Raw genomic sequence first — 15,258 nt, 5'->3', positions numbered from 1 at the left:
GAGCCAAGATGAGAACTTTGCATCCACAGCCACTGGAGCAGGATTTGGAAACACGGCCGAAAGTCTTAATTCTGCAGGACGACCCCTCCTTCCAGCTGCTCCTCTGCTCTAACGGGCCGGGCCTCTGGGCTCGGCTGGGAGCAGCGCTGGGCGGACACTACGCGCCAGAGGGCAGCATGCGCACCGCAGGTCTCCGCGCGGCCGAGCCTGCCGCCTGGTCCTCGGGGTCGCACGCGGCCTGAGTCTGGCCGACTCAGCCCCGCACGCCAGGGCCCCGAGAAGGGGGAGGGAGGTTGCAGGTGACCCTGAGCGGCCACTCACGCCCGGTCCCAGGTCCCCTCGCCACTCCAGAAGCGGCACGACACCCCTGGGGGCTCCTGAGGTGGGAGCAACGGCCACGGCGGGGAGGCCCCCAGGGCTGCGGGCGCACAGGAGCCGGCCTCCCAGGGCAGCGTTGCGGGACACCCCGCTGCTGACCGCAGCCGTCCTGGGGGAGGCGCCGCGCACAGCGGACCCTGCCGCCGAACGCCCCCCTCCACAGCTCCTTGCGCTCAAGGCTGACTGGTCTCTCCTGCCCCTTTAACCTAGAAGGCGCATCCGACGCTGTTACAAGACGACGCCCCTCGGGCTTCCGGGCACTCATCACCTCAGGGAGAGCGGTCGACTCCACAGCGCCGGGAACCCCGAGTCTCGTGGGAACCCCGAGTCCCGAGGAAACCCCAGGTCTCATAAGAACCCCAATTCTCACGGGAACCTGAGTTCCGCGGGAACACCACATCTCGCGTGAACTCTGCGTCTCCCGGGACCCAGAGTCTCGCGCGAACTCCTAGTCCCACGGGAACCCTGAGTCCCAAGGGAATCCCGAGTCCACTGTGGATCCCGAAATCTCGCGGGAAGCCTGAGTCCTGAGGAAACCCCCGAGTCTCACAGGTACAAGTCCCCGTGAGGACTCAAGCTACTTATGTGAACCCTGAGTCCCACGCGGACCCGGAGCCACGGTGCCCTGTGCACAGAATGTGGCCCGGTGGGCAGGGAGCCACATCAGCCACAGGATCCCAGCCACGGGCTGACACCTGAGCCCCTGACTCCCCAAGTCTCAGAGCATCCCCACGTCAGTCATGGCATGGAACGTCAGTAAGGACAGAGAATGAGCTGCTTATAATTTACTGTGAAGAAAAAAAATGAAAAAATGCCACCTTTTCCCTAACTTTTAACTACTGTTAGGACTGCTTGTGTGCACATCCGCCAGGAAAGTAGTCGTGCGGAGGTCTGACGGCGGGGGGGCTCTGGCCCGGGTCACCCCTGGGTCCTCAGCCCACACTGCCGACAGCTCCCGCCTCACAACCTGAAGATGTTCCCCAACTTGAGGCACCAACTCAGTCCTGGGCTCTGCGGTGACAGCCTGTCACGGAGCAGCAGAGGCTGGCAGGCTGGTGCTCACAATGAAGTGTCACGTCTCAAGACAACTGTGATGTCTTGGGAAGCTTCAGCTTAAATATGTCGTAGCAGAAAATAACCTCATTCTTTATCCACCCCTACAGTTGGGTCAAGTTTAACTGACTTAAGAGAATAAGAAACATGTGAGAACAGGTGGGAAGATCTGAGAGAAACACTTTTCAATCTGGCAAAGCAGCCAAACCCAAGAGATGCCTGCTGCAGAGCGGGACAGGACAGGCCACTGGCTGCAGCCACCGCAGAGCTGGGCCAGCAGGGCTGGTGGGGAAGTGCAAAGCTCTCACACTTGTCTTCCTGACAGCAAGATGTGAATCAGAATCGTCCTCACCCCCAAAGAACCCCAGAGTATCAAAGTATCAGAGGTTTGTCTGCAATCAAGCCAGGAGAAAGACGTTCTAGTCAATAAAGTTTCCTACCTGTGTGTGGATAGAACCTCTATGTTATAAACACGTGCTTTTTGTGTTGCTGATGTAATTAGCCTCCACAGGGGACTCACTATAATTCTGTCCCCTGGTTCAATAACCCAATCCCTGTTTGCACTGATTCATACAGCGCAGTGAGTACAGTTAGATCCAGACTCCAGAACAGGCTCCGCCGAAATCCTCAAGAGACGGGTCCAGCAAACAGCCAGGAAGCACACCCCACACCTGGAAGACGGATCGACGGTGGCTCTTGGGGAGGCTGATAGAAATAGCCCTGCCCAAAGTGAGGGTCCCGCCAGGACCCACTGACCAGATGCAGACAATTACTCCCTGACTCCACCCTTCATCAGCCTTTCCCGGGTTCAGTTCAGTTCAGTTGCTCAGGCATGTCTGACTCTTTGCAGCCCCATGAATTGCAGCACGCCAGGCCTCCCTGCAGGGAAGGCAATGGCACCCCACTCCAGTACTGTTGCCTGGAAAATCCCATGGGCAGAGGAGCCTGGTAGGCTGCAGTCCATGGGGTCGCTAGGAGTCGGGCACGACTGAGCGACTTCACTTTTACTTTTCACTTTCACGCATTGGAGAAGGAAATGGCAACCCAGTCCAGTGTTCTTGCCTGGAGAATCCCAGGGATGGGGGAGCCTGGTGGGCTGTCTATGGGGTCGCACAGAGTCGGACATGACTGAAGTGACTTGGCAGTAGCAGCAGCAGGCCTCCCTGTCCATCACCAACTCCCGGAGTTCACTCAAACTCAGGTCCATCGAGTCAGTGATGCCATCCAGCCACGTCATCCTCCATCGTCCCCTTCTCCTCCTGCCCCCAATCCCTCCCAGCATCAGAGTCTTTTCCAATGAGTCAACTCTTCGCATGAGGTGGCCAAAGTACTGGAGTTTCAGCGTTAGCATCATTCCTTCCAAAGAACACCCACGACTGATCTCCTTTAGAACAGACTGGTTGGATCTCCTTGCAGTCCAAGGGACTCTCAAGAGTCTTCTCAACACCACAGTTCAAAAGCATCATTTCCCGGTGCATTCCACAAATGAGGCAAGGTGCTCAACACCAAGAAGGGCTGAGAGTAAAGAGCAGGGACATGTGTGGGGGAAGAACTGTGTACCTGACGATGACTGGGGCCTGGGGCCCGCAGGGTGCAGGGCATTTTTAAATGGTTGGGGAAAGTCCAAATAAAAACACTTCAGGATGTGCGAAAATGACATGAAATTCACATTTAAGAGTCTATAAATAGTTTCAGTAGAATGTAGCCAGGCTCATTCTGTGTTGTCTACAGAAGCTCTAGTGAGTACAGCTGACCCTTGAATAACATCGATTTGAACCATGTGGATACACTTATACGCGGATTGTTTTCAATAGTGAATGCTATAGGGCTGCACAACCCTTGGTTGGTGGGAATGGTGAATGCAGAGCCATGATACGGAGGGCTGACTATAAATTATGCCCGGAGTTTCAACTGTGTGGGATGGGGGTGGGGGGTGGGGGGTGGGGGTGTCCCTAAGCCCCATGTTGTTGAAGGGTCAGCTGTAGTTGTGATAGGACCATACAGCCTGCAAAGCCAGCAACATTTACCATACAGTTTATTTTAGGAAAAGTCTGCCACCTCCTGACCTCAAAGTACGTAAGTGATTATCAGACTGTCCCAGGTTTTGTCCTGTGGGATCCTTCTCTCCCACCTGCTAATAAACAAATCACAAGATCCACTTTGATCGCATATGCTCACCCCCCGTCTCTGACAGTACAACCTCGAGCAAGAAGTAGGTACCAAAGTTCTCTGGCATTTCTTAAGTACTGGCTTAGAAAAACCAGCCACTAGGTCTTCAGGAGTGCTAAGTCTGGCCACCACCAAGGACCACAGGCTTAGGGCCTCTTTATCCCTAATAAAGAATCCATTGCAGACTGTTTCTGCGGTGAAGGATTCTTGGGTGAGAAGCGCACTGTGATTGATGACTTGTATCCCAAATGGAAGAGTCTTATGTTCCAGATACGCTCCGGCAGCCAAGAACGAGCCAGCCTTGATGGCACAAGGCTCTTGGAGGGGCAGACACCATCCCCACCGCAAGGCCAAGCAGCCACCGACACGCACACTGCTGCTGCTGAACGATTAACCCAAGGCAGGAAATTTTATGTTCTAAATTAGCTACATTATGCCCAAAACCTATCAGTGGCTTGATAACTTGAACATATAATTCTATACCTTTTACTCTTTAAACAATAATTCAGTCTAATCCCATGGCTGAAGCCAAGATTTCCAGACCAAAAGTGCACTTTCCATTTGATTAAATACTAATAAATGCAAGAATAAAATACTAGTCTTTTATCTTACAGTAAATTCTTCAAAAACCATATACTCTAAGAATTAATTATCTCTCTGGAGAAGGAGATAGGTTCTTCCCCTCACAGACAGCTGAGTAGTCTCAAACTCTTAAGTACAACATTTAAAACATAACTGATAGCAGTCCAGGGCTTACAGAAAGATGACATCATAGTGACCTGTCAGTCAGCACGGCCTCAGGTGGAGCACTGGACAGTCGGTGAAGGGATTCAGAGAATCAGGCAGGATCTCCCTGCAGAAAAGACTGCACAGAGCTACGACCCTCAACAAAGCATGTAAGCTGGTATCATACACCCTTGGCCTTTTTCCCATGTGTGTTTGGTACTTTAAAATTTAGAAAGTATCTTCATATATTTCATCCATTAAGAAGTAAACAGAGTTAAACGCTGTCCAAAGGAAGATGGTACTCAATAGAATTCACCGAGTAAGGGGGTTTGTTTTCTACCTTATCAACAGGGTATCGAGACAGAGCACTGACACCAGTCTCTGTAATGGTTCTGTGCCCAGGGGTAGCACCCAGCGCCAGCACCAGCTCACACCACGTGACCACAGTGATCTCCAGCCTGAGATTCAGCACAGGAAACCGGCCTTGGCCATGAGGAGGCAAAGGGGACGCCCTGCAAGGGGATGTTGTTGTTCAGTCGGTCAGTCGAGTCCAACTCTTTGCGACCGCATGGACTGCAGCACGCCAGCCCTCCCTGTCCTTCACCATCTCCTGGAGTTCACTCAAACTCGTCCATTGAGTCAGTGATGCCATCCAATCATCTCATCCTCTATCGTCCCCTTCTCCTCCTGCCTTCAATCTTTCCCAGCATCAGGGACTTTCCCGATGAGTCAGCTCCTCCCATCAGGTGGCCAAAGTATTGGAGCTTCAGCATCAGACCTTCCAGTGGTAGGGCTGAAGCCACAGACATGTCAGACATTGCCCATGAGGCAGGCAGGAGGGTGCAGGAACCACACTCCTTCTGCCCAAGTGTCCTCTGCACAGGGTCCCATCCTCAGTGTAGGTGACAGAGAAACGATCCATCCTTCTAGGAAGCTGGAGGAAGACTCCGTGGAAAACCTGAAGGGAGACACCCACTCAGCACCAGTCCCAGTCTGTGGGGCCACGGGTTCCATTTGGGAACATGCTTTCCGCAGGGTGCTGGTGAGACAGTTGGGCCTGGAGAGAGAAATGCAGAGCGGGCCCTTGGCAACCTCTCCAGTCCCATGCCCTCCTCTGTGATGGGGATACCATGCGGACTGATGAGATAGTCGGGGCTACCTGTGGGTCAGGCAACATTACCCATGGCCCCTTAGAAAATCAAGGCAAGGCTGCTGGCCTGCGGGGCAGCCAAACCGCCTCTGCCTGCATGTGAGTTTGCCCTGCACACGTGTCCTCCCAGAAAAGACGACAGGCCACAATGCAGCAAAGTCTCTGAGCCTCCCTTATCCCTCTGGTCCAGAGTTAACCCCCCTCCCCTCCCCCAGCAAAGAAGGAGCAGGTCCCCTGTCTCTCCCGCACCAAGTCAGCAGGCTGGGAACGGGTTAGAGTCAGACTACATCCCGGGACTGACCCGGCTCAGAAGTGCTGGGCCACACGGGCCAGCCCAGGACAAGGCCGTCTCTGGGTACTGAGATCTATGCACTGGAGGAAAATGAGGATGAAGCTGTGGGATCAAACCAGGTTCAAATGAAATTCATTGTTTAATATAGAAAAATCATTTTGCTCAAGTTCTCTGATTTCAGACACTTGTGATACACATAGAGAAGATATACCTAAAATCCACATTTACACACAGAATCTATGTTTCAATAAAAACAAAGACCAACTCATAACCAATTTATCTACAAATGACACAATGAGTAAGTACTCTGCAAATATTTTTCCTTGGAAATAGGGATTATTACAAAATCATATGTAAGCTATACCCAATCTTTGTTCAAATAATTGATTGATGTAATCATCTCTGTCGAATATTCCCACCACTATGAGGAAAAATCTCTATTGTCTATTTCAAAAATGTAAAACTTCTCACTACAAAACTTAGCTGATACATTTTATCTAAGTTACAACAGATTGCTTCAGATAATATTCACAGATGAATATCTTATCAATCTGTCAAGTTAATTTCAAGGGTAACTTGAATTAAAAGAAAAATCGAGACTGTAACAGAGTAAAATATAATTAACTTTTAACTTTGATAATTAACTACTACTTTGAATGCTAAGAATGCTACCTATTAGCAAGCAAACTAATATTTATAAAGAACGTTTAAAGTTTTCTCCCTTTCTACAAGACTATCCACAAGACCTGGAACACAGCAACCCCAAGGTGAGACGGGCAGGGCTGGAAGAGCCCCCTCCGGAAGAAAGACACCACGCACGTGTATTCACTGGGGCGATGACGAGCATCCTGATGGAAACACCGTCAACTTCCTTTGTTTCACGACATTCTTGACAAAGTCAAGACGTTTCTTTCTCGTTTTTTCCTATACTGAACACCAAGGCTAGGGCAGTTTCTGGAATTGGCTCCTGTGGTCTCCAGGGATCCCAAGAAGACGCCACCTGATGACCCACCTCCCCCACCCAGAGGGACAGCGATGTGCTGGGCGCCGTCCTCCTGCCCAGGAATGGTGTCCAAGGTGCGGGTCCAGGAGACTAGGGCGGCCCAGGATGAGCCAGTGACCAAGCGCGATAGATACAACATCCCAAACTGTTTAAAAGTTACCAGATATACATCTTCCTACCGTGGTAAAATACACATCTTTAGATTTGACGTTTGTGAAAGTACAATTCAGTGTCATTAAATCCATTCACGTTATCATGTGGCTGTCACCACTAACCAGACCAAACTTCATTATCTGCCACAGAAACCCCACTTTCACCAGCTCCCCTACCCCAGCCCCGGAAACCAGCACACTTTCATCTCTGTAAAGGCGACGACTCGAGGCCCATCATGGAGACGAGAGTTCTTGCCAGCTGTGTCTGGCTTGTTTCACTACAAGCCTCATCCATGTGGAATGCTGTGCTGGCATTCCCTTCCTTTTAGGGCTGAGCAGCACTTCATTGTGGGGAAGAGCCGCACTCTGTGGTTCACCAGTTCGTTCCTCCACAGACACCTGAGCTGTTTGCAATGTCTGAGTGCTGTGCGTGGTGCTGGTGGCAGCGGTGTCCACACAGCTGTTCGGGCGCTTGCTTCGGGCGCTTGCCGGGCAGCAGGACTGCCGGGCCAACGACAATTCTACATCTGACTTGGAAAGGAGCCACCGGACCGTTTCCTAGTTCACATTCCCACAATGCACTAGCATTCCAGCTTCTCCACATCCCAGCCAACTCTTACTTATAAAGTTATCATATACACTTCTTCCACGCAGGAAACATAGTGGTGTGTGGACTATAGTTCGATAGATCCTCATCCCAGTTCCCAAGAAGAATGTGCTAACCGTCAGACAATTGCACTCATCTCCCATGCTCATAAGGTCATGCTGAAAATCTTGCATGCTAGGCTTCAGCATTATGCAAACCAAGAACTTCCAGATGGCCAAGCTGGATTTAGAAAAGGACGATGAACCAGAGATCAAAGTGCCAACATTCACTGGATCATGGAGAAAGCTAGGAAATTCAAAAAAAAAAAACAAAACATCTACCTCTGTTTCATCCATTACACCATCGAAAAGCCTTTGACTGTGTGGATCATAATAAACTACAGAAAGCTCTTACAAAGATCTTCTTTAAGATAGAATACCAGATCATCTCACCTGTCTCCTGAGAAATCTGTATGCAGGTAAAAAAGCAACAATTAGAACCCTGTATGGAACAACAGATTGGTTCAAGACTGAGAAAGGAGTACGACAGAGCTGTCTGCTGTCACCCTGTTTGTTTAATCTATATGCTGAGCACATGACGAGAAATTCCGGGCTGGATAAGTTACAAGCTGGAATCAAGATGGGTGGGAGAAACATCAACCACCTCAGATATGCAGATGATACCACTCAGAGACACGAGAGCCACTCTTCCAGAGCGCCATGGGTGAGGGAAGGGGCCTTCTGACTAGAGTGCTGGGCTGGGGTAAGATCAGCTGAGATGCAAGTCTGTAACTATGAGATAAATTAACCTGTAACAGAAAAGTAAATGATTATGTAACAAACTCTTGTCCTCACTGGCTTCCTTAGGACAAGGCTGAAGCTGGTGTTTAAATTAGAACTAAGCTGATACAAAGAAAATGGTAAGCAATAAAATCGTCCCCCAGTTAGAGCCACTGGTCTAATGAGGGGATACTGACAACAGCTGGGAATTTCTGGGCCAGGTAAGGCAGGGCTCGGCCCCAGACAGGTGAGTGATCCCAGCCCCTGGTGCGGTCACCACTGCCCCTTCGCAAACCCCTGACGCTCCATGTCACTCTTACGGGCAAGTAATGGAGAATCTTCCCATCATAACATCCAGTACGATCAGAGAACAGGACACACGCAGAAATAAGACACCATGAGCAAGAGCAAGCAAAACCAGAACAGCAGCCCTGGAGAGAAGGGATCCCTCAGCCACAGGCAAGAAGCAACGCAGCCCCTTTAAAAAAAAGAAGACCGTGGTGACAGGTTAATGAGGCTTACTGTGGTGACGATTCAGTGACACACACAAGCGTCATCATGTTGTAAACCTGAAATGAATATAACGTGATTTCAATTACACCTCAATGATGAACAATCAGCTTGAACGTGCCCACAAGTTCTTAAGACCAAGAACAACCATGTAAATTAGCTCCACGATAATTTTATAGCCCCCGAACTTCAGCCCGAAGTGTTAAAAAAAAATCATAATACAAATGGAGTATTACATAACACTAAAGCACACTGCTTGCTATTTCATACTTACAGGCCCGTATCTTGACGCAGAAAGGCATGCTAGGCTGGTCACAAAGCCCCTTCTGTATTACTGTGTTTGCATTTTCATCTAAACCAAGGGAGCCCAACGGGCTAAGATAACAGGATGCCGCCTGTCAGAGGACTGGAAGGCCACTGGTGCAAAAGAGGGACAGCAAGAGATGCCCATCTAACACGGAACCCCCTTATTTCACTTACATCTTCCAGATTCCACTTACTGCTTCTGGAAAGATTCCCACTGGCTCTGTTTTGGGGCAAATCCCATGGTCTCTATTTTCCCCAGGCCTACCTGTCCCAACTCTGCATTCTCTTTAGGGACACAGCAGACCCGTGTTAGCCTCCCATAGTCAGCAACTCTGTTACGTTAACTCCGTCCGATTCTTCCTCAAGCTGGCCTTTTCTCAAAGCGTCTTCCGTGATCTTCACTGGATATCATACAAATTACCAAATCAGAGAAAGGGGGGGAAAAAAATGAAACCTCACCCCTTACACAAGCCTCGACTGGACAAAGACAACTGAATGGTGGTGAAGGGCCCCATGGTGCAATCACTGCCCACAGAGATGCTCCCCCAACTCATGCAGAAACCTGGGTGTCTGCTGCCCCACGTGAGGTGCGATGGTGCAGACCCCCATCAGGAGGGCACTTACGGGGGGCCGATGACATCATCATGCTTCTAGCCCTCAGTTCAGTTCAGTTGCTCAGTCGTGTCTGACTCTTTGCAACCCCATGGACTGCGGCATGCCAGGTTTCCCTGTGTCCAACACCATCTCTTGGAGCTTTCTCAAACTCATGTCCATCGAGTCGGTGATGCCATCCAACCATCTCATCCCTCTGTCATCCTCTTCTCCTGCCTTCAATCCTTCCCAGCATCAGGGTTTTTCCAATGAGTCAGCTCTTCGCATCAGGCGGCCAAAGTACTGGAGTTTCAGCTTCAGCAGCAGTCCTTCCAATGAATATTCAGGACTGATTTCCTTTAGGATAGACTGGTTGGATCAAAAGTCTTCTCCAGCACCACTGTTCAAAAGCATCAATTCTTTCAGCTTTCTTTATGGTCCAACACTCACATCCATACATGACTACTGGAAAAACTATAGCTTTGACTAGACGGACCTTTGTCGGCAAAGTAAGGTCTGTACTTTTTAATTCACTATCTAGGTTGGTCATAGCTTTTCTTCCAAGGAGCAAGTGTCTTTTAATTTCATGGCTGCAGTCACCATCTGCAGTGATTTTGGAGCCTAAGAAAAGTCTGTTTCCCCATCTATTTGCCATTTAGTGATGGGACCAGATGCCATGATCATAGTTTTTTGAATGTTGAGTGTAAGCCAGGTTTTTCACTTCTCCTTCACCTTATTCAAGAGGCTCTTTAGTATCTCTTCACTTTCTGCTATAAGGTTATTGCTTTCTGCATATCTGACGTTATTAATATTTCTCCCTGAAATCTTGACTCCAGCTTGTGCTTCATCCAGTCCAGTATTTCGCACGATGTACTCTGCATATAAGTTAAAGAAGCAGGGTGACAATATACAGTCTTGAGGTACTCCTTTCCCAATTTGGAACTAGTCCATTGTTCCATGTCTGGTTCTAACTGTTGCTTCTTGACCTGCACACAGATTTCTCAGGAGGCAGGTAAGGTGGTCTGGTATTCCCATTTCCTTAAGAATTTTCCACAGTTTGTTATGATCTACACAGTCAAAGGCTTGAGCATAGTCAATGAAGCAGAAGTAAATGTTTTTCTGAAATTCTCTTACTTTTTCTATGATCCGGTAGGCAAATTGATCTCTGGTTCCTCTGTTTCTAAATCCAGTTTGAACATCTGGAAGTTCTTAGTTCATGTATTGATGAAGCCTAGCTTGGAGAATTTTGAGCATTACTTTACTAGCATGTGAGATGAGTGCAATTGTGCGGTAGTTTGAACATTCTTTGGCATTGCCTTTCTTTGGGATTAGAATGAAAACTGACCTTTTCCAGTCCTGTGGCCACTGCTGAGTTTTCCAAATTTGTTGGCATATTGAGTGCAGCACTTTTACAGCATCATCTTTTAGGATTTGAAATAGCTCAGCCGGAATTCCATCACCTCCACTAGCTTTGTTTGTAGTGATGCTTCCTAAGGCCCACTTGACTTCGTATTTCAGGACGTCTGGCTCTAGGTGAATGATCACACCATCATGGCTATCTGGGTCATGAAGATCTTTTTTGTATAGTTCTTCTGTGTATTCTTGCCACCTCTTCTTAATATCTTCTGCTTCTGTTAGGTCCATACCATTTCTGTCCTTTATTGTGCCCATCTTTGCATGAAATGTTCCCTTGGTATCTCTAATTTTCTTGAAGAGATCTCTAGTCTTTCCCATTCTATTGTTTTCCTCTATTTCTTTGCACTGATCACTGAAGGTTTTCTTCTCTCTCCTTGCTATTCTTTGGAACTCTGCATTCAGATGGATATATCTTTCCTCCTCTCCTTTGCCTTTTATTTCTCTTTTCTTAGTTATTTATAAGGCCTCCTCAGACAACCATTTTGCCAAAAGCACTGCCTGAGCTTTTCTGTTCTGAATACGCAGAACTTGATTATAAATTACTGTTCTCTTATTTACATCCTAAGTTCTTCCTAAGTAGAACGGGTGGGTAAATATGACCCATGGATTTCACCTCAAGACTCTGAAGGGCAAGTTATAAAGTATGTGTTTAATCGGGGACAGTGGGTTGGACGCTGTTGCCATTAGGGAGACTGCCAACATGGATGCAGAGAGGGGAGCAAAACACATTTACAAGAACTTTATTTAAACTCATTAAAAAATTAACAATAACACTTAACCTTTGATGTCTAAATGATTTAGTCAAATATTTTATCTAAGCCTGTAACTTCCAGATGAGGGACAGTGTAAAAAGAGAATAAAACATCTGAGCCCCCTGGATCTGACAGAATTCCAAGCCTGCTTCCACCTGAGTAAGAGAAGAGCTGAAGCCAGAAACTGCTAAATAAAAGGCAATGCAACTAGGCATAACACAATAAAAGATATTACCTTCCAACTGCATTATTGTTGCCAATTATAAGATTCACTTCAACTTAATTTCAAAAGCACAATCACCCTCAACAGAAACAGTCTCTTTTTTAAATTTCAAGGAGTATTACATTAAGGCAATAACTCACCTTCCAGCTATAATATCACCCTCCCTTATTGCAACACTACATTTCAAAAATACTTCTCATCGACAAGTCAAGCTAATTTGGGTTAATTTTATTGTATTTTGGTGCTATCTCACATTTGTGTGCAATTACCTTTATCATTTTATTGCCCAGGCAGAAAGTAATCAGAACAATTATTTGAAAATGGAGGTTTATAAATTCTAAATCACAGTTGCTGGCATTTTTGATAAAACAGCAGCTTTATCTCGGGAAGTGGCAGGGACACGGGATAAATCACGCATCAGTCAAGTGTGGCTGACCCCCAAGCGCATTGCACAATATCAGAAGTGCTTCTGAAGAAACTTTCCAGCCTCATCCATCATCCTTCATAACACGAAAATAGCTACACACCTGAAGAACAGAGGCTAGAGCACAATAAAAAAAAGAAAAATTTCCAGGCAGCACGGGCAAAACCATTAACTGCTCTCCCTTTTAAACTGTGAGATACAGTCCATGCACATAAACAAATACGACTCCACAGTAACCCTAAACATCTGTGCTCATATTCGTCAGCTCAGTTTTAAACATAAATGAAATATGTAGTCGCGTCATAAAGAAAAAAGCACGTTTCCCGCCTGCATGCATTTCTATTCTGTTTGGGTGCGGCTGCCTGTGTGGTCATGCTGCCGGGTCTCCACCTCTGTTCTCTAGGTCTCATTTTCTCCAAAAAGTCTACTGCATTAAAAAAAAAAAAGAATACAACTTGATTTTAAAGATGAGAATAAAGGGAGAAAGCCTTGAGTCCCCACAGCGGTTTTCCTTCAGTCAATTCCAAGTGGCGTGGGGCTCAGCACATTTAGGAAGGCAGGTGGCCCAGTCCTCACTTGTCACACGGGGGACAAATGGCCTTAGGACCGGGGTGCAGCCTTCCTTAGGGAGAGACAGCCACCTCATCCTACCACACCTCTGGCATGCCTTCACCATACCTTGCTTTAGCTCGTTTTTATAGAGCAAAAGAAAATAACCATGTGATCACCTGTTTCCTTTTTAATAAAGCAAATACCCCCAAAAAGAACACTTCTGCATGTTTACATAGGTGACCCCATGGCATTGGATACCAAAGGTCTAGCTGGGTAGGAACGAAATTTATGAGCGGCACATGCCTGGCACTGCGCCAGCTGCTTTACGTACATTATCTCATTCACTCCTCCCAGCAAACCTCAGGTAGAGCAAATGACTTGAAGACGAGAAAACAGATTGGGAAGGCGAGCAACGAGCCCAAGGGCACAGCACAGAAGTAGCAGGTGGTATTCAAGGTCAAATCCAACACACTTCAAGGCCTGGATTTCTGTGGGACTGGCACCTGCCTCCCAGACGCAGACACATCCCGCCGTGCCAGTAAGGACAGGCTCAGCTACTCTGCAGTGACAGACAGCACCGAACAGCCCCTGCGGATCCAGGTGGCTCACAGAACAGGAGCCTCCACGGAGGGCCTACCACGTCTCCAGGTCCCACACTGAACTGGCAGCCACGCAGGAAGGAGTATGTGGGAATCAGGCACCGGCATGGAAACGCTTCAGCCCTCCTAGAACAGCTTCCAGACATCGCCCAAAGGTGCTCACCAATTTTCAGTCTTCATCTGATGAAAACTCACAATAAGTTTGATTTCCATCAGCTAAGTTTTATGGTCCTTTCCCACCAGCAAACTCAATTCCAGTAAAAGGAGAAAAAAAATAATCATGAAACAGGAGTCAGGTGTAAGATCCTACATAACACAGTATCTGTAAAGATATCAGTCCTGAATATTCATTGGAAGGACTGATGCTGAAGCTGAAACTCCAATACTTTGGCCACCTGATGCGAAGAACTGACTCATTGGAAAACACCCTGATGCTGGGAAAGATTGAGGGCAGGAGGAAAAGGGGACGACAGAGGATGAGATGGTTGGATGGAATCACCGACTCGATGGGCATGAGTTTGAGCAAGCTCCGGGAGCTGGTGATGGACAGGGAATCCTGGCATGCTGCAGTCCATGGGGTCGCAAAGAGTCGGACATGACCGAGTGACTGAACTGATATAGTACTTTATATATATATATATAATATTTATATATATTTATATATATATTTATATATCTCCAGAAGATAGGAAAGGATAGGCAAGAGTGATGTGCTGCATTTTATGGAGTCACAAAGAGCTGGACACAATTAGCAAGTGAACAATAATAATATGCTGCTGCTAAGTCGCTTCAGTCGTGTACGACTCTATGTGACCCTATAGATGGCAGCCCACCAGGCTCCCCTGTCCCTGGGATTCTCCAGGCAAGAACACTGGACTGGGTTGCCATTTCCTCCTCCAAATGCATGAAAGTGAAAAGTGAAAGTGAAGTCGCTCAGTCGTGTCCCACTCCTAGTGACCCCATGGACTGCAGCCTACCAGGCTCCTCCGTCCATGGAATTTTCCAGGCAAGAGTACTGGAGTGGGTTGCCATTGCCTTCTCCTATATTAAAAAGCTGCTGCTGCTGCTAAGTTGCTTCAGTCGTGTCCGACTCTGTGCGACCCCATAGACGGCAGCCCACCAGGCTCCCCCGTCCCTGGGATTCTCCAGGCAAGAACGCTGGAGTGGGTTGCCATTTCCTTCTCCACAATAACAATATAGTATTTTAATAAAACACTTGATTTTCCACACCTTGAAGTATGAATACTGTGTGACCCCAATATGTTAATGTAGAATCAGACCTTGAAGAAGGTTTTCTTGTTTATCTAATTAATTTTCAATGTTTCTGTTTACAACAAAGATTCATGAATTTAGTTAAAATGTACCAATTTGACAAAAATGGGAAAAGAAAATAAGCTTACAGAAAACAAAAATAACCTAAATTAATAAGAGAATCCTATGAAAAGTAACTACTATTTTTCATATAAAATAGTATCAGAGAACCTTTGTTGTTTTATTTCTTCTCAATGTATGACTTTTATATATTTGACAATAAGCTAATTAGCTGGTCAGTTTACCTGAAAGCATGCCATCTATTCGAAAACAAAATGACTTCATT

General features: G+C 47.4%; 1 protein-coding gene across 3 annotated transcripts in view; it reads right to left on the bottom strand.

The window, feature by feature from the left end:
• The window catches only part of MGMT (O-6-methylguanine-DNA methyltransferase), a 277,279-nt gene that overhangs the window by 237,180 nt on the left and 24,841 nt on the right, over positions 1–15,258 (bottom strand). Inside the window, exon 1 of one of the 3 annotated variants that reach the window (XM_061403851.1) lies at positions 647–749. The exons of the other annotated variants lie outside the window; for them this stretch is intronic. Within the exon in view, the coding sequence (XP_061259835.1) occupies positions 647–730 (84 nt within the window). The 5' untranslated portion in view covers positions 731–749. Of the gene's footprint in view, positions 1–646; positions 750–15,258 lie in introns of those variants that run through there. 3 annotated transcript variants of the gene reach the window in all.

The sequence above is a fragment of the Bos javanicus genome, chromosome 26 (assembly GCF_032452875.1).
Source record: "Bos javanicus breed banteng chromosome 26, ARS-OSU_banteng_1.0, whole genome shotgun sequence".
NCBI classification, from domain to species: Eukaryota; Metazoa; Chordata; class Mammalia; order Artiodactyla; family Bovidae; genus Bos; species Bos javanicus.
Note: the sequence above shows the minus strand (reverse complement) of the source record. Positions and strands in the feature narration are given on the sequence as shown.